Source organism: Piliocolobus tephrosceles, chromosome 5, assembly GCF_002776525.5.
Source record: "Piliocolobus tephrosceles isolate RC106 chromosome 5, ASM277652v3, whole genome shotgun sequence".
Lineage (NCBI taxonomy): Eukaryota > Metazoa > Chordata > Mammalia > Primates > Cercopithecidae > Piliocolobus > Piliocolobus tephrosceles.
In genome coordinates, this window is record NC_045438.1 from 122,219,028 (window position 1) to 122,246,042 (window position 27,015).

At 37.3% G+C, this 27,015-nt stretch overlaps 2 protein-coding genes across 3 annotated transcripts in view; one reads left to right on the forward strand and one right to left on the reverse strand.

The window, feature by feature from the left end:
* SLC25A27 (solute carrier family 25 member 27) overlaps window positions 1-15,274 on the reverse strand; it is a 22,932-nt gene extending 7,658 nt beyond the window's left edge. Inside the window, exons 1-6 of the mRNA XM_023212971.2 lie at window positions 14,968-15,274; window positions 12,256-12,447; window positions 9,206-9,290; window positions 5,837-5,959; window positions 3,437-3,549; window positions 656-740 (exon numbers count right to left, since the gene is read on the reverse strand). Coding sequence (XP_023068739.1) covers window positions 656-740; window positions 3,437-3,549; window positions 5,837-5,959; window positions 9,206-9,290; window positions 12,256-12,447; window positions 14,968-15,070 — 701 coding nt within the window. The 5' untranslated portion in view covers window positions 15,071-15,274. The remainder of the gene's footprint in view (window positions 1-655; window positions 741-3,436; window positions 3,550-5,836; window positions 5,960-9,205; window positions 9,291-12,255; window positions 12,448-14,967) is intronic.
* A 159-nt stretch (window positions 15,275-15,433) lies between these two features.
* LOC111543188 (24-hydroxycholesterol 7-alpha-hydroxylase) overlaps window positions 15,434-27,015 on the forward strand; it is a 103,076-nt gene continuing 91,494 nt past the window's right edge. Inside the window, exons 1-2 of one of the 2 annotated variants that reach the window (XM_023213070.1) lie at window positions 15,434-15,863; window positions 24,819-24,954. In XM_023213070.1, coding sequence (XP_023068838.1) covers window positions 15,687-15,863; window positions 24,819-24,954 — 313 coding nt within the window. In that variant the 5' untranslated portion in view covers window positions 15,434-15,686. The remainder of the gene's footprint in view (window positions 15,864-24,818; window positions 24,955-27,015) is intronic. The other variant, XM_023213069.2, reaches the window with a different exon arrangement.

A 27,015-nucleotide genomic window follows, 5' to 3' on the forward strand; every position in this document is an offset into this window, starting at 1 on the left:
CACTATAATGTCAAGGACAGTAGACATCTATAAAATAAGTCATTCTAATAGGTAATTTAAAATTGTGTTGCAAAGAGATCAAGGTACTGCTCCTTCCTGGAAAGCCCTTCTTCCTGTCCCTTTCTGTGAAGAGACACAGCCTTTCAAAACCCTTGTCTATTTCTACCTCCTTTGTGGATCCTTCCAAGTGTTTTTTTCCTTCCTCTGAACCCTGTAGTAACTAGTTGCTTCCTTTTAGCATTTCCTGGAGAGTGTTTTTATGTTTGTCTTGTTTTCCTTGTTGGTAAGTTCCCTGGGTAGGAATTGAGTTTACCCCTTTGATGCCCACTGCAGAGCCCTGCCCAGTGCCTTTAACATAAAAGGCACTCAAACTTATCTGTTGAGTTGGAGAATCCATCATCATAGCCAGTTCCTGGCATGGCTCCATGAAGGTGCAAATATTTTGAGAAGTTTAATCCAAAACATCCTACAACTTTGTCTCTTCCCCATTCTAACTGCAACAAACTTTAAGAAATTCATCTTTATAAATATACTCTTCTCTAAAGGTGATGCCAGTACAATCCCAATCAAATGAGTCTAAAGAATTTATGCCAAATATGGAAGAAAAAGGTATTTAAAAAACAAAAAACCAGAGTCCAACTAAAACAATCCTTACCTTGATAAACCATGAGTCATGATATTGTCCTCAAGTGGTGTATTCAATACCAAGTAGTGTTTCACTGTATCGTAAGTGGTTAAATCTGGCAATGGAAAAAGTTTAAATATTCATCAGTCAACAGTGAATGTCTTGTGTCAAGAACATGCTAGGCTTGGGGCAGGAATGTGTACCAGGATAAAAGATACCAAGGAATCTTTCTTGTTCTCAAGGAAAGCACAGCTACAGAGAGAGAGAGAGGAAAAGAAGAAGAGACAGAAAGTCAAATGTATCATTTGGACTCCTGTATCTAGCTGCGCCTAAAGTCAGCTCAACCCCTGGGCCTTTTAGTATTTGAGTCAATAAATTACTTTTTTTAACCAAAGCTGAATTGAAATCCTGTCACTTATAAATAAAAGGTCCTGACCATTCTTCTACATTAAGCTTTTTATACGTTTTCAAGACAGGGTCTCTGTCACCCAGGCTTGAGTGCAGTGGCACAATCTCGGCTCACTGCAACTTCCGCCTCCTGGGTCAAGCGATTCTTGTGCCTCAGCCTCCCAGGTAGCTGGGATTACAGGTGTGCATCCGGCTAATTTTAAAATATTTTTGTAGAGATGGGGTTTTACTATGTTACCCAGGCTGGTTTCAAACTCCAGAGCTCAAGAGATCTGCTCACCTCAGCCTCCCAAAGTGCTGGGATTATAGGTGTGAGCCACCGCGCCTGGCCCTTTTATACATTTTCTCTAATGGCAATGAAGAGCTATGAAAGGGTTTTAAATAGGAGAATGACATCACAATGCTGGAGTTATATAAAGTTTGCCCACACTAAAGTATAGGGAAGTAAGTTTTAATGAGGCAAGAATGGATAGGTACATTTGATTGCACTGGGGGAAACAGCCAAGGACAAAATGAACAAACATCCTTGCTCTCTGTTGTGGGATGAGACAATAAAGTAAACTACATGGTGTTTCAGATGCACTTGCTCTTGAAGTAAATGCCCTGAAGACAAAGAAGGTAAGGAAAGGGGACAGAGAGTACCAGAGGGTAGGGAGGAATAGTTTCTATTAATTTTAAATAGGGTGATCAGGCAAGACCTCTTGATAAGTGGACATTTGAACAGAGACCAAAAGAAAGCATGAGAAAACAAACTTGTAGATAGCTAAGAGAAATTGCCCCAGGCAAAAATACAGTATGCTTTCTAACCCCGAGTCAGGAGTCAGCTTGTGGTGTTAGAGGAACAGCCAGAAGACTGGGCCAGCAGCAGCAGAATATGCAAGGAGTAGCAGAGTCTAGATGATGAAGAGCATCAGAACCCAGGGGAGGCTTTTGAGCAGAGGAGTGACTGCCCGAGGTTACTATTTAGAACTTAATAGAACTATTGAGAACTCTATTAAGAACTCAATAGTTCTATTAAGAGTAGACTACAAGAAAACAAGGCAGAGCAGTCATCCCTGTAAGCGATGATGACGACTTGAATAAGGGAGTTGTGGAGCCCTGGTCAGGTTCTGGATAAATTTTGAAGAATCAACAGGATCAGCCAGCAGACTGAATACAGAATGGTAGAAATAAATCAAAGACAACTGCAAGGTTTTGAGTGTGAACAATTTAAAGGACAGAGGCACCATTTATAGGGATGGTGAAAATGAAGACAGCTTTAAATTTAAAAAAATAAGGTAACAGCAAAGATAATCTTGATAAAAATCAGTTTCAAAGGCATAGTGGGGCAAAATGGGAATGGGGTAGATATGGAAAGACCAGTTGTGAGGCCTCTGTAGTGGTCCAGTTGGAGGGAATAAATAATACTTGGACAACAGAATGGCTCCAGGGATGGAGAAAATATATGAGTCTGAGATATATCTGGAAGATGGAATGACTGGATTTGGTGACTGCCTGGATATAAGCAATGGAACAAATGAAAGAGAAGAGCCCAAAATCATGCCTAGGTTTCTGCTTGTACAGCTGAAAGAGTGGTGATATATTTTTGAGATTATGAAGAATGTAGAAAGAATGGTGTGAAAGAAGAGTTTCTAGCTTCTTTCTCACACAAAGATTGACTTCCTTTGATGTTTAGGTGGTATATTACTGGAACCCTCAAAAATGCTATTTACATTCCAGTGACAAGTTTTAAGGATACCAATAGCGTGTTAATATCTGTGTTTCAAATAAATCACTCTGGATACCAGGTACATATTTGAGGATGGAGGAGGAGACGAGTTAGATGGCTGTGGCAGTGGTCCAGCTGAGAGGTTTTCAAGGCTGATGGTGTACAAATGGTCATTTTAAGGATACTAAAGTAGTAGGTATTGGAGGGGAAAACTTTTAAGAAATATTTGGGAGACAGAATTGGTAGGTGAATATGAGAAGTGAGGGGTAGGGATGAGTTAAGAGAACATTCATGTTTCCGGCCTGGGGTGTTAGGAATGGGAGCAGGATTACCAGGGGAAAGATTTGGACAGTCTGGATATAACAACGATCAGATAGCTGTATCTATCGGTTTTAATCTTAAAGGAAAGTCTGGACTAGAGAGGAGGACCTTAGAAATGGTTTGGCCTTGTCTCCTTATTGTCACAATTTGCCTATTTTAGTAAATCCTTTTCATACATCACTGTAGAATGAAGCAAAAATGCTCTGTGGAAAATATTCAGTTATGACCTAGAACATCTATACAGCCGGTCAACAATATATGGTCACCAATATATTATAAATAAAAATAAAACATAAATTTTCACTTCTCTAATTTAAGTGCTTTTAACTATGAAGGCAATTAGGATTTTTAGAATTTAACAAAGTTTCCATTACCTCCCATATTCACCAGTGCTGCTCTTTGTATATTGGGTACCCAGCCTGCCCACAGCCCACGTATTCCTCCTTCAGCTAAGATTTTTGCAAATGCATGATGTACACCACGAAATCTAAGGAGAATAATAACGAAATGTGAAAACTCCATATATTCCTTTGTATGAAATGCAACTGGATAAGCTTCACTTATAGCTCTTATCATCTGGAGTAAATAACATCCAGATATAATTTATCCAGAATTATTAGAAATTGAAGCAATCTACGTAAGTCCAATTTACAGATAAACATAATAATCCTTTAGAAAAAAGGCCAACATTTGATTTAAACATTTTTTAACAGAAATCTTTATAAACTGTGTCATCTTCTCAAGATTATTAAACAGATAAAAATACCTTTCTTGATATTTTATATTATCACTACACATATTAATTATAGGAGAAAACCAAAGGTTATCAGACTTCTGGATTAATTTTACTGGTGATGGAAGGGACCTGCAAATTTTTAGAGTTCATCAAATAATGACATTAACAACAATTAATCTCATAAAAAATGACAGATTAAGAAGTAAAAAGGACAATTTCATAATAAGAGTTGTTAAAACGGAAGAATTTTAGCTTCAAGAAAATTTAGTAGACTATCTTGCTCATTTCTCTATAGATAGATGAAGAATGGTGCTGAGGAAGCATAAACCAAATATGGAAACTTCTGGCATTAAAAAAAAGTCTGAGCTTTATACAGTCAGAAAAACCTGAAGTCAAATGCCACCTTCACCACTTACTAGCCTGTGTGGCTTTTACTCAGGCATCACACTTTCTGAATCTCACCAAAAAGACAATGTCACATATTTATTGGACACACATAATTGCTGTTATGCTACATGAGAAGTTATGATCATGAATGATGATCACTGTAACTAAAATTTATGGAGCACTAAGTGCCAAGTATTTAATATACATGACATGCATTTTAATACTGAAAACTCATGAGATAGATAGTATGATTCTAATTTACATTTGAAGAAACCAAGGCTTAAAATGGGTAAGGAACTTGACTATGATTACAAAGCTAAAATGTGGTAAAGACTGGCTTTGAATCCCAGGCTGTCTGATCTCGATGTTCATGCTCTTTACTGTAGTAATATAGACTTGTCCCCATTACAGGTTAATATAAAGAGTCTGATTATTAAAATGCACTACATTAGGTATATTCAAACCAAAAATTTCCAACATTAAGAACAAAGAGGAGGAAAAAACTGAGGGATCAGTTAAAAACTCAGATATTTCTGGATCCTAATAACCAGTTTTCTCCTCCTATCCAAGAAGGCAGCGTGACTTCTCCCTGTTACTTAGTCATTAGAAGTTGTTATAAGATGACAAACTGGGCCCTGGGGTTCTATAAACTACTTGGTTAAGTCACAGTGGTACCCTTTTCTCCTGTGCTGTGCATGTTCTCTCCATGTTTTGAAGGCTGAAGGGGACCCTGGGCTGCAGTAGCCCAGCCTCCTTCTCCACTGAGTCAGCTACATGAAGAGGGGCAGAGAGCAGTGGTCAGTGGTGAAGATGGCCCCAAACCCTCCTTTGCCTCTGGCTCAGCTGCAGACCTGGAGTGTTCGGAGGAGCAGCTCCCTTTGTACTCAGCTCAAGTCATCCTGTACTTCCCTTTTTTCTGGGAAAGGTCTATCCATCTGCATGATTTTGTCCCTTTCCCAGGGGAAACTAAGTAGTATTTTAATAAACTGTTGAACATGGAACCCTTGAAAGAAAATCGGATTTTAATAATATAGTGTAATGCAATGGGAGGATTTTATATACCAAAGCCACACTTAAAAATTCCTTTAAATTAGGGAAAAAGAGGGCTTCGAGATGAAGGAGGAATGAGATTCAACAAGAAAGTTGGGACAATATGCAACGTTAACCCTGCTACTCTCTTCCTGCAGGGTAAAAGGAAGGAAAGCAAGGTTTTTCACACTAATGAGCAGCCAGGCATGTTAACCATCATGACAGCCTTTTGAGGGAGTTTGTAAAGATGAAAACCCAAGAGACCAGAAATGTTGAGTACTTCCACAACACCAAGCCACAATGGTAAAACTGAGATTCATACCAGGGCAAGTTTTAATAATCAAACTGTTTATGTTAACCTGCAGTAGGGGACAAGTCTAGCCTTGGCTGGAAAAAGCAGCAAAGAATATTACACACATATAATTTATCTGGTATAGAACATGTACACTTTCTAGTGCAAAGAAAAGATCCAGCTTAGTTTTCTTCTTAATGAACTTTCAAATTTAAAAAGTCAGAAGTAATATCTTTACTGCATATTGGATGATAATTCTACCAGGTACATGTTAAAAATATGATGGTGGCCAAGGGAAAAAGAGAAGTATTGGTTAATTGGAGAACTTACCGCAATGGTTTTCCTTCCAGTTTCCTTTTTCCTTCCATTTGCATCTGAACTTTCACTAGGTCGGTTGGATTGGCTAAAAACTGGCCAATAACACCAGCCATCATCCCTCCAATGACTGATTTCCTAATTGTAGAAGGAAATTCTTTTTAAAGTTGCCATTAATTTAGTGAATTTTATAGTGAACCAATACTGAGCTAGTACAGGGCCTAGGTAAGAGATTTCAGATCAAGTAAAGAAAAGGATATACCCAAGTAAGTCACAGAGTAATAACAGTTTGACTATTTACTGATGGGAGGTTAAAGAAGTATAAGGAGTGAAAATTTCAGGCCTTATATGGCCTGAAATCCAAAGGAAAGAGCAGTTGCTTCAAAGATATACATATCTGAATTGGTAATTGTAGTTTAACTCCAACTACGGTGGAATAAAAACTGGGTAGATGTAGTCAGCCTAACAGACAAAGGCTAGACTCCAGTCACCTTTAACCCAGATTACTGTAGTAGTCTCGGGGAAAATAAATACTTTCTTTCCTTTTACTTTAAAATAACTTGAAGAACTATAAATGGGTATAAAAGAAAAGTCTCCTTCTGACCCCTATGCCCAGCTCCCCTCCAGTGAAGCAATCACAATTTCTATTTTATTATATCCCTTGCCAGAGATAATAATGAATTCACTGAATGCTCATATCAGGCACTGTTTTGAGCATTTTAAAAATACCATTTAGTTCTCATATCAACCCTTGTGACAGTGCTGTCATTCTCTCTGTTAGATGAGGAAACTGAAGCACAGAGCAGTTGAATGACAGCTCAAATCACACAACAAATGAGTGGGACAGCCAAGATGTGAATCCAGACAGCCTGCATGTAGAGCTCACAGTCTTAAACATTAAGTTATGACTGACAGTTTGTGCATACACAAGCATATCTGTATAAATGTTCCGTTGTAAAAGCACTAATATAGAATGTCAAGTTGTACAGTGTTCTGCACTGTTTTCTTAACAGCATATCTTAAAGGTTATCCCTATCAGATTATATAGAGTAGCCTCATTCTTTTTAATAGTTTGATAGTATTTCATTTTATGGATATGCCATAATTTATTTAACTAGCATAACTTTAAGAAATGTGAACATTTACATAACATTTGCTAGAGCCTGTCAAATTGCTTTCCAGAAAACCTTGATCAATTTGCACTTCCACCAGCAACCTATGAAAATGCCTGTTTCTCCACACAATGATGAGCACAGTACATTATCGTATTTTCTTCTCTTTGCATCTCTCATAACCACTCTTTTCTCTGTATTTTTTACATAATTCTAATTGTTTATTCATCGACTGTTACTGTAAGCTGAACGACGGCAGGATTATTTCTTTTTCATTACTATAGCCTCAGTATTAAGTATAAGACTGGCATACCATAATTACCGAATAAACTGTTCTGATTGGGTCAAAAGGACATTAAACCTACCCACCCTGAAAGTTCTGGTATAATATTTCCTTTGAACTTTTTACTTAAACCTTTGCCTTCTGGAAGAAATTCCAAAATGCGAGGACTATTAATCTTCTATTCCATAACTGACTCTGGGAAAGCAATTAGTATAGCTTAGTACATTACAATTTTTCAAAAACAGGATAAAGAAATGTGGCCTGAAAGGTGAAACTACATATTGCCCTTTTTTTATAGTTGTGGCTTGGATTTTTTTAACACTAAGAAAGATTTTATAGGCATCTTTCTATGCTAGACACATGAAACCCACCTCATGCTTTTGATAATTGTGTTATGCCATAAATATATCATAACCTACTTAACTGCTTCCAATCAATAGTTTAAATTTAAAAAAAATTTCTATCAATACTGCTACAGTCAATATCTTTGTGTCTATCTTGATGCATACGTAGAAGCATTTATAAATGATTATAATCACAAAGGGTTAAAGGGTTACACATTCAAAAATGTTAACAAGTAATTTATGCTCCAGAAAGACTATCATAACTTATATTTCCCCTAACAGCTTAAAGTTGGTTTTAATTAATCCCCCTGATTATTGGTGAGTTTGAACATTTTAATGTTTAATGAACGTGTGTATTTCTTTTGTGAACTGCCTATTGGAATCTTTTCCTTAGTTTATTGTGTTTTTTCCCTCTCTCTCTCTCTATATATATATCTATACACACACACACACACACACACACACACACACAGAGGTGAAGAACAGGTTGGTATGTGCAGGCAGTGGAATCTTTCAGCTCATTAGTGCACCACTCTTTGCAAGAGAATCAATGAATTGCTTAGTTCTCTGAAGGCATAGATCAGATTTTGCAGATCTTCTAAGTCACATTCCAAAATTTCCACTTTATTTTGTGGGTGATTAGAAACCAGTGACAAGTTTTAAGGACACCAATAGCGTGTTAATATCTGTGTTTCAAATAAATCACTCTGGATACAGGGTACACATTTGAGGATGAAGGAGGAGACAAGTTAGATGGCTGTGACAGTGGTCCAGCTGAGAGGTTATATACTATAATTATATAAATAAAATTTTTTATTTTTATTTTTTATTTTTTGAGACAGAGCCTTGCTCTGTTGCCCAGGCTGGAGTGCAACAGTGCAATCTCAGTTCACAGCAACCTCCGCCTCCCGGGTTCAAGCGATTCTCCTGCCTCTGCCTCCTGTGTAGCTGGGATTACAGGCCCCCACCACACCCAGCTAATTTTTTGTATTTTTAGTAGAGACAGGGGTTTGCCATGTTGGCCAGGCTGGTCTCGAACTCCTGACCTCAGGTGATCCACCCACCTTGGCCTCCCAAAATGCTGGGATTACAGGCATGAGCCACCATGCCCAGCCTGTGTTTTCTATATTTCTATTTATTTATAGGCACTCTATGTATATTATTTATAGTAACCAATTTTTTCAGTTTCTGTTAAATAATATACGCTTACATTAATCATCTCACCTAATCCTATAAAAACACTTAATGGTTAGTGTTACTTCTATAGCTGCGAAAACTGAAGATAAAAAAGGTGAAGCAGTTTGTCCAGGTTATACAGTAGTAGAGCAGGAATTTGAGCCCATCCCTGTCTGACTCTAAAGCCGAGAGTTCTTAATAAAAAGAGAAATAAAAAGGTACTCTATAAGAATTCTTTCAACAGTAAAATATTAACTATCTCTATATATGCACCTTATATATGTATGTACATGTATGTCTGTATACCATGTGCAGTAAATGCTCAATTATCTGGACTTATATTGTAATTATTTATTATTTTAAGTCCATAACTTAAGGCAATTTGGGTACAAATGTACAATTTTACATAAACCTAATAAACATTAAGGCATTTGGGGCAACGGCATGTTATTTTCAAAACAAAACTTACCAAAGGGGATAATGCTCATCTTCACTCTTGCCAAACACAACCTCTCGGAGATGTTCATATGTGACCATTCGACCTCCGGAGTACACTGTGAAAAAAGATTAAAAAGGTAACTTTGGCTACATGTATCTATATGCTTATGTCTGTATAAAATAAGAGGACATTTCGACATGGCCTAGTCAATCTCTCTAGCTGTGTCTTTGTCTCACGGGGCTGATGCTTCTGACATGTGGGTTTCTTGATGCTTCTCCAAATGGGGCATGCTCTTTTCAGACTCTTGCCTTCCCACACACTGTCTGATCTTTCCAAAATGAATTCTCCATTCTCTGCTTTACTAACATGTCCTTGTCTTTCAGGACTCAACTCAAAAACATGTTTTTCAGAAAGTGCTCTCTGACCTTTTGATCATATTGATTAGAAATTAACTTTTCTTGCTTATCTTTCCCTCAGACCATGAGCTTCTCCAGGTAGGCTCTGTATGTTTGTTTTTACTTACCCCAGGTGCCCTAGTACATACCTTGGTGCACAGCAGGCATTTTCATTACATAAAGATACATAATTTCACTGGAGAATTTATTGTAATTTTTCAGCCAAGTATCAAACATATGAAATGAATCTTAGCTGTAAAACAATACAATGAACAAACTACAAATGAAAAGAAATGAAACTCAAAATAATAATGGGATGCAAAGAAGAAAATATTTTAAAAATGACAGAAAACAAAATAATTAAAATCAACACATGGTATTTGTATAGAGAGCTTTTCTTAATGTTTTAGAAAGCTGATGAAATATTTTAAGATACTCAAAAATATACAACTTGCAAAACCATTAACAGTCTCTGCACACAATTCCAGAAAGTTTTTGATGATACACCCTAACTTACTCATCTGGAGAACTGAGTCTTTAAAAATATTAAGCCAGCAAATATCAGAAATTAGAACTGAGCACTTTTCTGATCAAGGATCCTTTCATGCTTCAGGAAACATTATGAGGAGAAAAATGCCAAATCTATCCTACCTCCTTTGAAGCCAATTTTATATTCTCCAATTTTATATTCTCCTGTACACAAGCTAAAAAGTCAAGTCCTCCTCTTGTGAGTGTCACTGTGGAAGCAAAGTAGAAAAATGTTCTCACTGGCATAGTGGCAACCATCTTCCTTTAAGGGTGACTAAGGCCCGCATAGCTAGTTAGGTAGCCTTGGAACTGGGGCAAAAATCACCTGTGTTGCATTTACACTATAGCCAGTGTTGGATTAGGCAGTGAACTCTGTTCTCTTTCAGAGTAGCCTGCTCTTAGATTATGAGACAGAGACTCATGAGATTTGGCACTGTAATAAATATATGTTAATTTTCAAAAAATATGAAAAATTTAAATTATGTGTTTAAAGTTCTTAAGTGAAGAAAAATGATATCAGCTATTCATTTTTTTCTTTCTTAAACCTATACAAATTTTTATTAAGAAAATTTTCAAACACTGAAGAGTAAATAATATGTAACTCCCTCTATCTCTACGTATTGAGATTTATCATATTTCTGCCATATTTCCTTAATTTTCTAACTTTTTAAATTTATTTTGTATTCTTTTGAGATGGAGTTTCACTCTTGTCACCCAGGCTGGAGTGCAATGGCATGATCTTCGCTCACTGCAACCTCCACCTCCTGGGTTCAAGCGATTTTCCTGCCTCAGCCTCTTGAGTAGCTGGGACTACAGAAATGCACCACCATGCCCGGCTAATTTTTGTATTTTTAGTAGAGACAGGGTTTCACCATGTTGGCCAGGCTAGTCTCGAACTCCTGACCTCACGTGATCTACCCGCCTGTGCCTCCCAAAGTGCTGGATTATAGGCGTGAGCCACAGCACCCGGCCCAGTTTAATTTTTTTAGAGATAGGGTCTTGTGTTGTTGCCCAGGCTGGAGTGCAGTGGCAGGATCAAAGCTCACTGCCACCTTGAATTCCTGGGTTCGAGCTGTTTTCACACCTCAGCCTCCTGAGTAGTGGGGACTAGAGTCATGTGCCACCTTGCCTGGCTAATTTTCTTACTCTTTGTAGAGACAGGGTCTTGCCATCTTGCTTAGGCCGGTGTCGAACTCCTGGGCTCAAGCAATTATCCTGCCTCGGCTTTCCAGACTGCTGGGATTATAGGCATAAGCCACCATACCTGGCTTGCTTCATTGTTTTTTGCTTAATTAATATTTTAAAGTGGTTTACAGACTTCATGACAGTTCATCCCTAAATACGTGAGTATGCGTTTCTAAAAATTTAGGACAGTAACTTCTTAATAATAATTGGTAGTTAATTTTTTTCTTCTTAAGAGACTGTATGTGTTCTGGCCAGGCACTTTGGCTCATGCCTGTAATCCTAGCACTTTGGGAGGCCAAGGTAGGTGGATCACCTGAGGTCAGGAGTTTAGGACCAGCCTGATCAATATGGTGAAACCCCGTCTCTACTAAAAATACAAAAATTTCATGAAGTCAAGAGTTCGAGACTAGCCTGACCAACATGGTGAAACCCCATCTCTACTAAAAATACAAAAATTAGCCAGGTGTGGTGGTGTGCGCCTGTAATCCTAGCTACTCAGGAGGCTGAGGCAAGAGAATCACTTGAACCTGGGAGACGGAGGTTGCAGTGAGCTGAGGTCACACCACTGTGCTATAGCCTGGGCAACAGAGAGAGACTCTCTCAAAACAAAAAAAGAAAAAAGAAAAAAAATTAGCTGGGTGTGGTGGCGTGCACCTGTAGTCCCAGCTACTCGGGAGGCTGAGTCAGGAGAATTGCTTGAACCTGGGTGATGGAGGTTGCAGTGAGCCGAGATGGCACCACTGCACTACGGCCTGGGCAATAGAGTGCAACTCTCAATAAATAAATAAATAAATAAATAAATAAATACATAAATACATAAATAAATAATAATAAAAAAGACTATGTGCTGCATGTGTTCAGGTATTGCATCAGTAGGAGAAAAAAACTAGCTTGTTTTTGGACAAACAGAAAAGCACAGGAGACAAACACATAACTCATAACAAACTTACCAGCTAGAATCAAGATAAATACCTACGTGTCTGTAAATGGCCGGTGTCACTCCTTGCCAAAGCTTTAGAAAGCCCTCCTCTTGAATGATCCCTAGGGCTGTGCGCACCATTCCCCTATAGGGGGCAGATTCTCTTGCACCGTCTCCCAACCGAGCAAGAGCTGCTTCTCCTTGCATTTGGAGTCGAGTTTTTGTGAGATCCAGGGGAAAGGTTGCTAACAAAAACACAAATGCAGGGAAAAACCCACAACATTCAGAGAAACAAACAAAAATCTAAAATCATAGGAGTAATATTTTCCCAAGACGGGTTGTTCTCAAATTTTAGAATATAACAGAATCAGCTAGGGAGGTTTTAAAAATTTGAAATTTCCTAGCCCCATGCCCATGGAATCTAATTCGGTAGGTTGAAGAGGGTTTAGAAACTTGATTCTCACACAGTTCCAAATTTAAGAATCACTACGCAAGAGCATCTCGTACCACTGGCAAAAAAAATAAAATAAAATAAAATAAAAATGACAAGCCTTGGGTTCTTTCTATTCAGAAATTTCACTTTAATATCTGTTAGTCATTAATTTTTGCTTTTCAATGGGAAATAATTTATCCATATTCTGTACCATCCTCTTGACTGCAGCCATGATTATTTGAGATCTAATGTAACATTAGAATACTGCACTATATATTCTTATGTACTGTAATAAATGCTAGAGGAAGCTGAATTCTATAATTTCATGGATGATGTTCACATGCAGATGAATCACTGACATGATGTTTGAGATGCAGAAGATGTAATGGAGTTTATAATGTTGTCTTTTATATGCAAGGGTCACAAGCTCAATATTCTTTCAATTAAAGCATATATGGAATTATTTTTCCAGCACTAAATTATATGCAAGGCCTACTCATGGCCTCCTTACAAGTACTAACTGTATTTTGGAAAAATGTTTTGGTTTTAAATTTTAAATTAGAGATAGGCCTTTTACCTTAATACAGTTAAGCTAAATGGCCTACATAAGGAAGATAAAGCTCATAACTTTATAAAGAAAATGTCCTGAATATTTAAAATAATGACGTTCAGACAAGTTCATGAACATTACTCACATTATATGAGACTTTTCAATGACCACCACCTGACACAAAACCTTAGTACACCTTTTCCAAGAGAAAACAATGTGGGGAAGGGAAATGAATATTAAATCTTACCCTTTATTTTTTGGAAAAGTTAGTATCTTGCTGACAGTTTCCCTAGAACAGAAGTAGCTTGCATAGACTTCAAGCAATGTTTTATTGACATATGAAACCTGAAAAATCTTAATAGGATTCTCCATATTACACAGATTATGTCTTTCAAAATAAGCTTTGTTTTCTTGCTGGTTTCCTAAATGATGCTTCAGTTTCCTGAAGTGATTTGTACTTAAAACCATCCCACATTTTGATTTCCATCCACTCTCCCCACACCATTCTCTCCATGAATTTTTAACAAAGAACAGTCCTGTATAAAAGCCATTGAGTCGCAGGGGGGACATATCAGTTAAAAATAAAACCTGGAAATATCATTCAGCAATCTGCTTTTAGATCTTTTTAAGCTGATGAATTTTATTTCAGTAAAAACAATGAAAATTAAAAATTCTCCATCATTTTCGAAAGGAGAGACATTAAAAAATAGAGGGGCTAAAAGGCAAAATGGAAGAGCACAAAACAACCGATCATGGCTGGCTATGCTAGAATTAAAAAATAAACTCTTAAAATAGGACCAACTAACATTTACAAATGATAACGCATCAGAACTGTTCTTTTTATTTTTTTGTAACAGGCAAGAAAATGTTAGGGTAATCTTAAAATACACAGTTAAGGCTTCACAGGAAACACATGAGTACACTACTCACAAAATCCTTGGAATAAACGCTACTTGCTCATTCAAGGGCATCATCATTCCACTCTAGATGGCCTCTTGAAGTTTTTTCTGACTCATTTAGGCAGATGTAGCTGCTCTTCTATGCTTTTATGACACCTAATAATATCTTCATTATAACAAGTGCACATTATAATTCTCTTTCTCTGTCTCCCCAGCAGCCTGTAAGAAGGTCAGACTGGGTCTTTTCAAATATATATCCACAGTCCCTGGTATTGTAGTAATTATAAAAATGTCGCAACTAATTGGTGTCCTGCCTTGGGTTTAGCAATCATATATTATTGACTTCTCAGAATCCTGCAAGGCAAACAGTATAGATGAATTACACTCAGAGAGGTCAAGTAACCGGCGGATGCTTAAGTCAATGCTCTGTGAGTGGCAGGTTAATAACGGAAGTCCCACAAGGTAGGTCCACAACTTGGACCCACAAGACAATGCCAGTGTGGCTGTGTAAGACTATAAACCACAGAAATTATCTCAGTAACGATGGAAAACAGATTATGTTTTTAAAAAGGTCATCCTCATGAAAAGGAAAATGATTCCTACAGAGGAATGACACTGGCGAGGCTTCTCAAAGTACAACATTCAAGCACCACAGCACATGCCTAAGGGAAGCATTAGACGAGATTAGAAGGAAAAGGCCGTGGAGACCTCAATCCCTCCTCCTCCCACCGCGGGCCTGGCCTCCACCACCGCCTCCGCCAGGCGGGCGTGGAAGGGGCGACCTCTCCGATGCGCACTGCCGGGCGCCAAGCCGCCCGCGCTCCCTCCCCCAGCGCGGCGCGTGCCACTGGCCCGGGAGGCCCAGGCGTGGGCAGCCGGGTACCTAGCTCGGCCACGGTAGCCGCGCAGCCGGACAGTAGGAACTTGCTCGCTCGGGGCCATCTCTGGGTCAGCGGCAAAAGCCTCTCCTCCTCCGGGACGGACATTCAGCAGCAGGGCAAAGCGATAACGCACCCCTTCTCGCCGCTGCACCGCGCCGCGGCTGCCGCTTCCCTGCCAGGGCGGCCCCTTTTCAACCGGCGAGTGGCCGGATAAGGACCATTTCCCTCGTTCGGCTCGGCCGGGCGGACCCGCAACCTTCCTAGCAGTCCCAGGCTAGAGTGGTTCAGCTACCCCCTGCACCTCAGAATAGGAAAACACAGCGGAGCCCAGCAGGTTACTGGGCAATGTAGTCCGCCGGGCTCCACGATGTCTCTGATTGGCCTGCCGCGGGGCCCGCTGCGGCTCCGCCCCCGGTCTCCATAGCAACGCGACTGGTTCTCGCCCGTCAGTGCTAGCCCGGCCCTGCCCTGCCGCTCCCTGCGTTTTTTCCGCGCTGGCTGAGATTCAAAGACAAGTGGAGGTGGGAGGGAGCGACAATGCAAAAATCACCTAAAAATTGGGACAGAGGAAGGAAGCTACAGTTACGAAGGAGAGCTGCAAAAGTTGTAGCAGAAAGATTGGGAGTCCCGGCAGGTTCCGTAGCCCATAGAAAAGAAGCTAGTGCCAGGACGGCAGGACTGTTTCACACTTCTCTGATTCTGGAAGGTGCTGGACAAAAACATGGAACTAATTTCCCCAACAGTGATTATAATCCTGGGTTGCCTTGCTCTGTTCTTACTCCTTCAGCGGAAGAATTTGCGTAGACCCCCGTGCATCAGGGGCCGGATTCCTTGGATTGGAGTTGGATTTGAGTTTGGGAAAGCCCCTCTAGAATTTATAGAGAAAGCAAGAATCAAGGTATGTGGTCGTGGCAGGCGGGGTCTCCAGAGGAGACACTGCTTTCTTTTTAAAATTTTCTTTCATTGGCTCTTAAGTGCAGTGCTAGAACACGGGGAACATACCTGCTTGCCTCAACTAAAGGATCTAGTCACTTCTGAAATCCTCTACTAACAATTAACAACAATATTCTGTGCAAAATTTTGCAAAAGAAATGAAATACAATTGCAGCGTGCATCTACATTTTTGGAAGTAGAGATTAACTTTTCGTGTTTTTACTTCATCGAAGTTAAGTTCCAAATGTATACGTGTTCAGTAAATGTTTGCAGTAATTGGGAAAGATAAAGTGTAATCCAATTTAAGTTTGTGAAAATGAGTAATTCGTATCCAATTCGGAGTTAACACCAAAATATTGCACAAATTGCTTGCACAGTTGGTCCATACAAAATAAACAGGCTCTGTATTTTTAGCTGACGTTGTTATTTGATAATGATATGCTCCATTTTCACTACGGCCTGAGGAGACTAGTAATCCTCCTTGTACTAGACGTTTTTGTCTTGAAAGTATCTTTTAAATGTCTGAGCGCTTTAAGGAACAGACCTTTATTAATGTCTTTTAAGTTAATTCAATTTAAGTCTTTTATTCAATTTCCAGTCACAAAGGTTTTATGGTATTTGATTGTCTAATAAATTTGTACCATATTAATTATCATTATTCTTATGAATTATAATACTTTGTGTGGTGACCCGTTTTCCATCTGGTTAGCCCAATTTGTAGAATGAATTTATATGTAGTAGCATTATTTTGCCACTGATCATTTACCTTCAAAATCTCTGAGATTCCAATTTAGTAAAAAACGTATAGAAAATTAAAGAGAACTAAGATGAAAATAAAAATAACCCAGCATATCACACCAGAAATACTGTAAAAATTTAATGTATTTATATTATGTTGGTCTTTTTCCTATGTATTTACAACTATTTAATGAACAACAATGGAATAATAGTGTAATACTTTTATGTCCTTTCGACTTTAACATATAAAGTTAATAACTTTCCTGTATCATGAAATACTTTGAATCTTCCTTTTATGGCTATATTTTGTCATAGGAGGATACACTAGTTTACTTAAATCTCAATAGTTGGGTTTATAGGTTGCTGCCAACCTTTTTTCTTTCTCTCAACCAATGCTCCAGTGAACATTCTTGCGTGTGTGTGTGCATGTATTGATTGTGTGGTTGTACATTTTGCATTTATCTGATTGTTTACTCAGAATAAATTTCTAGGAGTAGAATTGCTGAGTCAAACAACTTGCACATTGAAATTGTTTATATGAAGGTGTTACCTTTGGAAAATGGTGTATGAATGTGCAATTTTTATTTTCCATTGACTGTTTGGAATTGCCTAACTTCTCATATCCTGGGCCACACTGAATGCCATAATTCTTTGAAATTTTTGCTAGTCTGATAGATGAAAAATTATATCTCCTAAAGAAATACTCCTTTGTCTCCCACAGCCTTCCTTACGCATATAATTTTGATAATTTTTAAGGAACTGTTTTTTTACAAGCTTGTGTCAGAAGGCTAAATATTTGTGAGGTCTCTGTTGCTATCCTGACTAAACAAAACAAGTTATTGCTGGACTCCATGGCGCACACCTGTAATCTCAACACTTTGGGAGACAGGGGTGGGAGGACTGCTTGAGGCCAGGAATTTAAGACCAGCCCGGGAGATACAGCAAGACGTCATCTCTACAAAAACTAAATATAAAAATAAAAAAATTAACCTGGTGCAGTGGCACACGCCTGTAGTCCCAGCTACTCAGGAGGCTGAGTCGGGAAGATTGCTTGAGCTCAGGAGTTCCAGGTTCCAGTAAGCTATGACTGAGCCCTGCACTCCAGCGTGGCAACAGAGCAAGACCTTGTCTCTTTAGAAAAAAGAATACGACTGCTTTATTTGATGTTTTACTACTAAAAGCTTTTAAGGTTCACCCTTGCCTCTTCTTGTACCCTTAATCTGGGCAGTATGATAACAAAACAAAACAAAAAAAGCCAGGGTGCTCCCACCTTTGGTGCCAGGAGAGATTCAAACCACACAAACCCCAACCTTCATGCAGGAAGGCTCACACCGGAGCCTTCCCCCTAACCACAATAAAACCCTAAGACCTGTCTCTTTTCACTGTTTTCTCAAATCATTTTCAGATCAGCTTGAGAGGACTGCCCTACTTTCCCCAGAGAAGTCTCATTATGTATGAAATAAATCTCTTCATACCCTCTTGGGGTGTGTGTATGTGTGTGTGTGTGTATCTGTGTATGTAAATATAGTCACTGTCTTGACGTCCAAACCAAATCTTGGGTGGGAGGTTCCATTCTGAGTTTTTGCAGTGGCTGCAACAGGTACTCAGTAGACTTGATGTGAAATTGCATCTAAATGGCAACTGCATAAGACACTACTTATGGCATATTGAACCTTCAAGAAAAAACTTCTAAAATTCTATCATTAGCTAATACTCTCAACTTCTCATGCCCCTCTAGAATACTGAAAAGAGACAACTTTGGTGACCACAAAAAAATCTTCCTATTATTTTTATTTAATCTTTGAATAGATTATGCATTTATATGGTTTGAAAAATTGTAAATATAAAAACTACAGGAAAAGTCCCTTCAACCTCTGTTTCCCTTCCACCCAGTTCTCACTCCTCACTCCCAACCTTGGCAACCCTGTAATTCATTTCTTATATGTTGTTTCGTAGTTTCTGTAACTGTATACAAGCAAATAGAATTACAGAATTATTTTCTACCTTATAAGCAAAATATGTCATATTATTCACACTGTTCCTTTGTCAATAGGTATTTACTCTTTACATCTTAGTACCAGATAGAACTCCTAATTCTTTTCTTTGAAGATGCATGGATATGGCTGCGTTTGTTTAATAAATTTCCTCATCGACAGAAATGGGGTAGTCAGATATCTAAGATAACCTGCAATGATCCTACAATTATTCCCTTGTGTAATCACCTCCTTTTGAGTATCAACAAAACCTAGTGACTCACCGCTAATGAACAGAATATGGCACAAGTGATCTGATGTTACTTCTGTGATTAGGGCTTTCATCTTGATAACAGACTCAATTGCCTTTCTAGTTTACACTCTTTGATGATGAGAGCTGTCATTATAGAGAGGCCTACAAGTCAAGAAATAGAGGGAGGTCCTGGCCAGCCCCAGTAAAAATCAAAGGTCTTCAATCCAATAGCCTGTGAAAAACTAAATTCTGCCACCAACCATGTCAGCCTGGTAGTGAATACTACTACCCGACTGGAGCCTTGAGATGGCTAGAACCCAATCTTTAGTTACGAAATTCTATTACGAAAGAAAAACCCATATTGCAAACCTGATACTTTGTACTTTATAATTGAGACAGAGGATTTTGTTTATGCTTCAAATTGCCTGGTTATATCTGTCTTTTGTTGATTAGAATTTACCATTTTTTAAGCATGAGACATTGATAAAATTTCTGGCACTCTGACTAAGAGAGTTATTTTAAACACGTAATAGTATAGACAATCTGCAGCTATCTACAAGTATCTATTTGTTGACACAATGGAAACATTATTTGAAAACAGTGTCCCAAAGTGTACTAGGCTGAAGTTCGGTATTTTGTAAAAATATTCAAGAAATAGTTTAAGTAAATTGTTGGAAAAATATTGGCTCAACAAAGCATCATTATTTTTCAGGTTCTAATGAGGGAAATGGTGTCTACCTCCCACCAACAGGTGTAGAATGTGAAATTCTGAAAATGTGGGCATAGGATCTAAATGTCAAGCAGCCCCCCAAAATACAAAGTTCCTTACATTAAAATAGGTAAATTAGACAACTTCTGCAGTTTGTCTGCTTAAACAGCTATTGGGAAGGACACCTCCTTTAAGCCTCTCTAAGTGATACTTGGAGTCTTACCTGTAGTCATCTATGTTGAGTTAAAATCTACTTTCTCTTATATTATTAAAGCTGCACCAATTTTGTTTTGGATACTGTTTGGATGATACATATTTTTCTATCCCTTTCAATTTTTCGGAGTCTTTATATTTTAACCGAGTCTCTTGAAAAATAAAAGATAGGTTGAACCAAATTAAAATAAAAATGCAACATATCACAATTTCTATCACTATGTGCTTATATTAGAAAAGAAAAATCTGAAATTGATAAACTTTCAAGAATCATCTCCTTCTAAAAAAGAGTAAAATAAGCCCAAATAAAGCAGAAGGAAGGAAATAGATCAATGAAGTTGAAAATTTTAAAAATAAAATAAGGAAAATCAATGAAAGAAAGAACTGGTTTTTTGAAAAGACCAGTAACATTGCCAGACTTCATGCAGGACTGATAGAGAAAACACAAATGACCAATGTTTGAATGAAACAGGGAATATCACTGCAGACATCAAAAGACATGATAAGAAAATACTATGAATAACTCTACAAACATAAATTTAACAAGTTACATAAAATGGATCAATTCCTAGAAAACCATATTCTAACAAAACTATCCAATATACAATACATAATTTTAATAGCCCTACACTATTAAGAAAATTGAATTTGTAATTTGATAACCTCCCAAAAAGAATTCTCTAGGCCCAGATTGTGTCATTGGAAAACTATACCAAATGTTTAAAAAAGAATTAACTATGAGTTCTACACTATTTCTTCCAGAAAGTAGAAGACATAGGAACATTTCCCAGTCTATTTTATGAAGTTGGCATTACCTTGATATCAAGTCACAGATAGTACAGAAGAAAACTACAGACAAATATTACTTATGAATATATTAATAGATGCAAAAATAACAAAATATCAGCAAATAAAATTTATCAATATGTAAGACGAATTACCAAGTGAAGTCTGTCAATCCATGTAAGCTGCTGTATTAACAAGCTAAAGAAGAGAAAGTACATAACTGATACAGAAAAAGCATTTGACAGAATTCGATATCCATTCCTGATATCCATTCATGATAAGGAATAGAGGGAAATTTCCTAACTCTATAAAAGACATCTACAAAAATCCTTCAGTTAACAGGACACTTAAATGATTAAAGACTAAAGACTTCCATGTGATTGGGAACAAAACAAAGATCTCTGTTGTCACAACTCTTATTCAGCATAGTGTGGGAAATTTTAGCCTGTGCTATAAAGTAAGAAAATAAAATAAAATACATACAGATTTAAAAGTAAGAAATAAAACTGTCTTAATTTGCAGATGACATCCTTGTCTATGTAGAAAATCCCAAGGAGTCTACAAAAACCTCTGGAATAAATATAAGGTATACATAAAAATATCAATTGTTTGGTTACATACGAACAATGAACATGTGGAAACCATAATTAAAAATACATTAGCATTTATAATAACTCAAGAAATATTTAGGTATAAATCTAACAAAACATATAGAACTTGTATGCTAAAATCCACAAAACATTGATGAAAAAAATCAAAGGTCTTAAGGGAGACACATACTGTATTCCTGATTGGAAAAGTCAACATATTAAAAATGTCAGTTTCCTCCAAACTGATATCCAGGTTTGATGCAAACACTATTCCCAACAAGATTTGCTATAGATATAGACAAGGTTATTCTAAAATTTATATGAAAAGGCAAAGAAACTAAAATAAATAAAACAATTTTGAAAAAGTAGAATAGAATGAGAGGAATCATTCCACTCAATTTCAAGGCCTATTATTAATTAAGATGATGTAGTACTGGCAGAAGGATAGACACAAAGATCAGTGGAACAAAGTAGAGTATCTAGAGATAGATCCATACAAGTATGCCAACTGATTTTTGGCAAAGGTGCAGAAACAACTCAGTGAAATAAAGATGGCTTTTTTAAACAAATGGTGATGGAGCAATTTGACTCCATAAGCCAAAACAAACAAAACAACAACAAAGAACCACCCCCAACACACACACACAATGAATTTCTACCTAAGTCCTATATCTTATACAAAATTAACTCAAAATGGATAACAGACTTAAATGTAAAACATAAAGATATAAAACCTATAGAAAGAAATATAGAAGAATATCTTCCTAATTTGGGATAGAAAATAGCTCTTAGACTTAACACCAAAAGGACAGTTCATAAAAGGAAAAACTGATAAATTGAACCTCATCAAAATTTAAAAACATTTGCTCTGTAAAAGAGCTCATTAAAAAGAGTTAAAGAAAAGCTACATACTGGGATAAAATATTTGCAAACCACATATCCAACAAAGGACTAATATCTAGAATATATAAAGAATTCTCAACCCTCAACAGTATAATACAAAATCCAGTTAGAAAATGGGCAGATGACATAAACAAGATGTATCAATGAAGAGAATATTCAGATGGCAAATAAGCACATGAAAAGATGTTCAACATCAATAGTCATTAGAGGTAAGCAAATTAAAATCATGAGATACTACTACACATCTATCAGAAGGGCAACCATAAAAATAGCAACACCACCAAATGTTGGTAAGGATACAGAGAAACTGGATTACTTATACATATGGTGGTAATATAAAATGGTACAGCCGCTCCAGAAAACACTTTCCCAGTTTCTTAAACATCTAAACACACAGCCAACCATATGACCTGGCAATTGCACTTCTAGGAATTTATCACAGAGAAACTTAATGTTTACATAAAAACCCAGATATGGATGTTTATGTTTGTGACAGCGCCAAACTGAAAAGAATCTCACTGTCTTTCAACCTTATTCATTTTTATTGTTTTTATTTTTAGAGACAGTCTTGCTGTGTTGCCCTGGCCGGAGTACAGTGGTGCAACCTCAAAAACTCCTGGGCTCAAGTGATACTCCTGCCTCAGAACCCCGAAGCAGTGGGATTATAGGCATGTCTAGCTCAGCCTTCATAATGTTTAAATAAGCTGTCGTACATTCACACTGTGGAGTACTACTCAGAAATATAAAGGAGTGAATGATTGATACACACAATTTGGATGAACATTCAGAGAATTACACTGAATGAAAAACCAGTCCCCCAAAATTGTATACTACATAATTCCATTTATATAACATAGTGAAATTCAAAGTTATAGAAGTGGAGAACAGATGAGCATTGCCAATGATTAAGGAGAAGGTGGGAGTGGGAGAAACAGTGAGGGTGGCTATAAAAGGGCATCATTTAAGATCTTTGTGGTGATGGAAATATTCTGCATCTTAACTGTATCAATGTCAATAGCTTGGTTGTGACACTGTACTATAGTTTTGCAAGATGTTAATACTGGGAAAACAGAGTAAGGGATATGTAGGCTGTCTCTGTAACATTTCTTACAACCCCATGTTAATCTACAATTATCTCTAAATAAAAAGTTTAAAAAATATACAAGCACCACTTCTACAGCATACCATGTGTGCCTGCCTTTACTTCGTAGTACTGAGGCTGCTGACGTTGCATACAAGAAAAGAACAAAAGGAAAGCAAGTACAACAACACAACAACAACAACAAAAACCCTGTTACATAATTTCTAACACTGTGCATGACCATCTTTCACTCTGCAGTTATATTGCTGTTACTTTAAATGCCTCACATCAACAATTATCTCAACTGCTGATTCAATGTATTTGAATGTGGTTAGTCTACACTTGTGGCCAGGTGCTTATAGATGTTACAAAAGGTTACCTACTAATGGGAAGCTAAGAATTCTCATTTGAACAAAACTTTAACAGTGAAAATAAGTCATCTTCTAAGTACTGGTTAACAAACAATTATAGATAGGAATGTTAGAAAGCAATGTAGATGCCTGGATCACTAATGTACAAAAATGGGACTTCATTTTTTTGGTGGCTTAATGATTTTTGGGCCTGCAAGTTGCCTAGTACTACCCAACAGTGTGTTGCAGGAGTAATCATGTGCCATCTCTTGGGAGGTATAGAAATGACTAATACTGAAGTAGTGATGAGCATAAATTATGCCTTGAGATATGTATAATACTGTAATGGAATATGAAAGTATGATGCTTTATTTTGATGATAGAGTCATGGAAAAGATTGTGGTTTGTTGCCCACATTCATAATTGAAGAAACTGATAAATTATACTTAGACGCCAATTAAGATGATGACATATTTTTTTTCCCAGCAAGGTCATAGACCCCTGATATCAAACCCTGTGCTAAGTATGTTTACAGGTTGCTAAGAGTGATCTGATAAAGAGGGGAAAATTAATGATGTAGGAGAGAGAGGCATAAATGTAGAAAAGAGAAGGCAAGAGTGTAGGATCCATAACACAAATGGAGAAGTGTTGACATTTCACAAGGGCAGGAGCTTCCATCCGTGTTAAGAGGAGGGAACAGATGGAGAATGGGTGCAAAGGTATATACCTTGCAGGATTTAGTAATGAGAAACTGAAACTGCTACTTGATGGCTCCATTTTTCCAGTGAGTTACAAGGCAGGGACACTATGTCAGAGTGGAGAGGTTGGGTAGGTTGTACAGGTGAAATAGTCATTTTGAAAACTAGGAAAGTGAACAGATTAGGAAAGTGTATAGGATTGCAAGACATTGTTGAATAACCATAGATTTCCTGTAAACCAGCTGGCACTATTGAACTTTCTTGTTGAACAATATTCAGCTATAGGTTGCTTATAAGTCTACTAATATCTTGAAAACAATGTTTAAATGTCACAATGTTGATATAATTTCTAATTATTTATAATTATTATTTTCTACTTATTTCATACTACAAGAAAGGAAGCTACAAATAGGCAATAAAATGAACAAAGGGAACATTACATGTCAGGACAGAACAAATTAAAATTTATATAATTCAGATCTGACTGAAACAATCAGAATTTATAACTAATTACCAAATATAATAATTTGTCTTTTGACTGTAACTTCAGCATTAGGATTCTTGAGGAGAAAGGTCTTAAACATGGCTTAGAAATGCTAATATAATCTGTGTTTGTTTTATTTCAGTATGGACCAATATTTACAGTCTTTGCTATGGGAAACCGAATGACCTTTGTTACTGAGGAAGAAGGAATTAATGTGTTTCTAAAATCCAAAAAAATAGATTTTGAACTAGCAGTGCAAAATATCGTTTATCATACAGGTAAGGAATATTTTCAGATAGTCCATTTGAAATCCAACATTGGAATCCAGGAGTAGTTTTAGGTAAAAATTACATCCTCACTCCTCTATCAAGAATGATGAAGGTCCATTATTTTATTCTTGAGGTATGGGTAGAAGAGGAAAGAGTTATGGGCAGAAGAGTTTGGCCATTGAAACGCAAATGAATGGCAGCCTCATACATTTAGATTTGAATTAGACACGTGAAAGTGATAAGGTTACCTCATTGATGTTTTCTTTAGAGAATATTTGGAATCTGTATCATGTTACAGCTTCCAAGATGTCACTAATTCTGTTCCACCGCTGTGTGTACAGTGTTCTACAGGCTACAGCTCTTGGACTGATTACATGCTATTCAGTCCCCGAAACTAGAATTCCATGGCTTAGTAAATCCTTTACAGTGGCATTTCCTGACATATTTTGTAGGGCTGTTACGGTAAGTGGGAGCTTGACTTGCCCTTTCACAAATCCTCTGTCTTCAGAGACTGCCAGATTGTACAGTCAGCATGCTTCCGGTATGGCTGTCTGCCTTCATTTCTTCCTAGGCTGCAAATGGGTGTACTGGGGCCATGTGTCCTCCCTGGAATGCAGAGCTAGTTCATTTTGTGTCTGGTTCTTTTTTGTGCTTTCACAATGTTTTTGTTTGCTTCTATTCTCTGTGACTTCTTTCTCTCTGTTTGCCTTTTTTCTTCTTTGGTTCCTTTTCATGTAATCTTTTGTGCATTTCTTGCCATTAAGATAAGAAAGTTTGTTTTAAAAACTACCAGTAATCAATAGAATTATATATATATTTTTCTTCTTGCATGCATGATATCACAACCTGTTGGTGAAATTCTTTGATTATTTAGTGCTTCTTGATACTTGGACTATGAAATTTCAGATCAAATAATAGAAATATTTTGAAGGCCTTTGATCTGTAGAGTCACATATCCCTTTAAAAAAATTTGCTAAATTAACAGAGGTGTATGGAAATGATTGAGTTTTTTTTACCTGGGCCTCCTCTGGGGACTTTCATGCTTAAATATTTCTGTTGAACAGATGAAATATATTAATATTTATTCTTGAGTCAGCTTCCCTTTCCTCCCATATATTCCCCAACCATAGAGAAGATGTATGCTTAGGAAATCTAAAAACTGTTTTTCATTAACTTACACAAAATGTAACTTACACGTAATAGCACGATGGAATGCAAAATTACAACTTATTCTTTGAAAAAGTTACTTTAATAAAATGACAATAGTGGGCACAGGGGACTACTGGAGGGAAGGGGACGGGTGGCAAAGGTTGAAAAACTATTGAGTACTGTGCTCATTACCTGAGTGATAGGATTAATCATGCCCCAAACCTCAGCATAACACAATATACTCATATAAAAAACCTGCACATGTACCCTCTGAATCTAAATTTTTTTTAAAGAAAAAATTACTTCAAAGTCAATAAAACAAGGTGAAAGAAAAATATAGAGAAATGAGTAAAAAATAAACCCCAATTTTTAATTAGGAGAGTGTGTTGTAGAGGGAGCATGAATACTAATATAAAGAAAATAGTGGGCTGAAAACTATTCATGGTGTTAGGAAAGGCTCCTGGTGGGAGTAATATTCAAGAAGACACTTGAAGGACAAATAGAAATGTGCAGCATAAGTTTAAAGCTCATAGGTGTGTGGGATTGGGTGGGAGTAGATATGGGTATAACGAAGGGGAGAACATTCTGAACAGACAGAACAGCCTCTGAAATGCTGGGATATGTAAAATATGTGTTTTTAATGTATCTGGACTATAGATTTGGAGGGAGAAGGGTTGAAAATACCAGCTCTCTTAATCATCCATTTATAGATTATCCCTTAAAGTGAATAAAGTTCCACCATCTCACAGAATACATTGAATCTTTTTTGTTTGTTTGTTTTGAGATAAAGTCTCTCTCTGTCGCCCAGGCTGGAGTGCAGTGGTGTGATCTCAGCTCACCGCAACTCTACTTTGTGGGTTCAAGTGATTCTTCTGCCTCAGGCTCCCCAGTAACTCGGATTACAGGTGCCCACCACAGCCA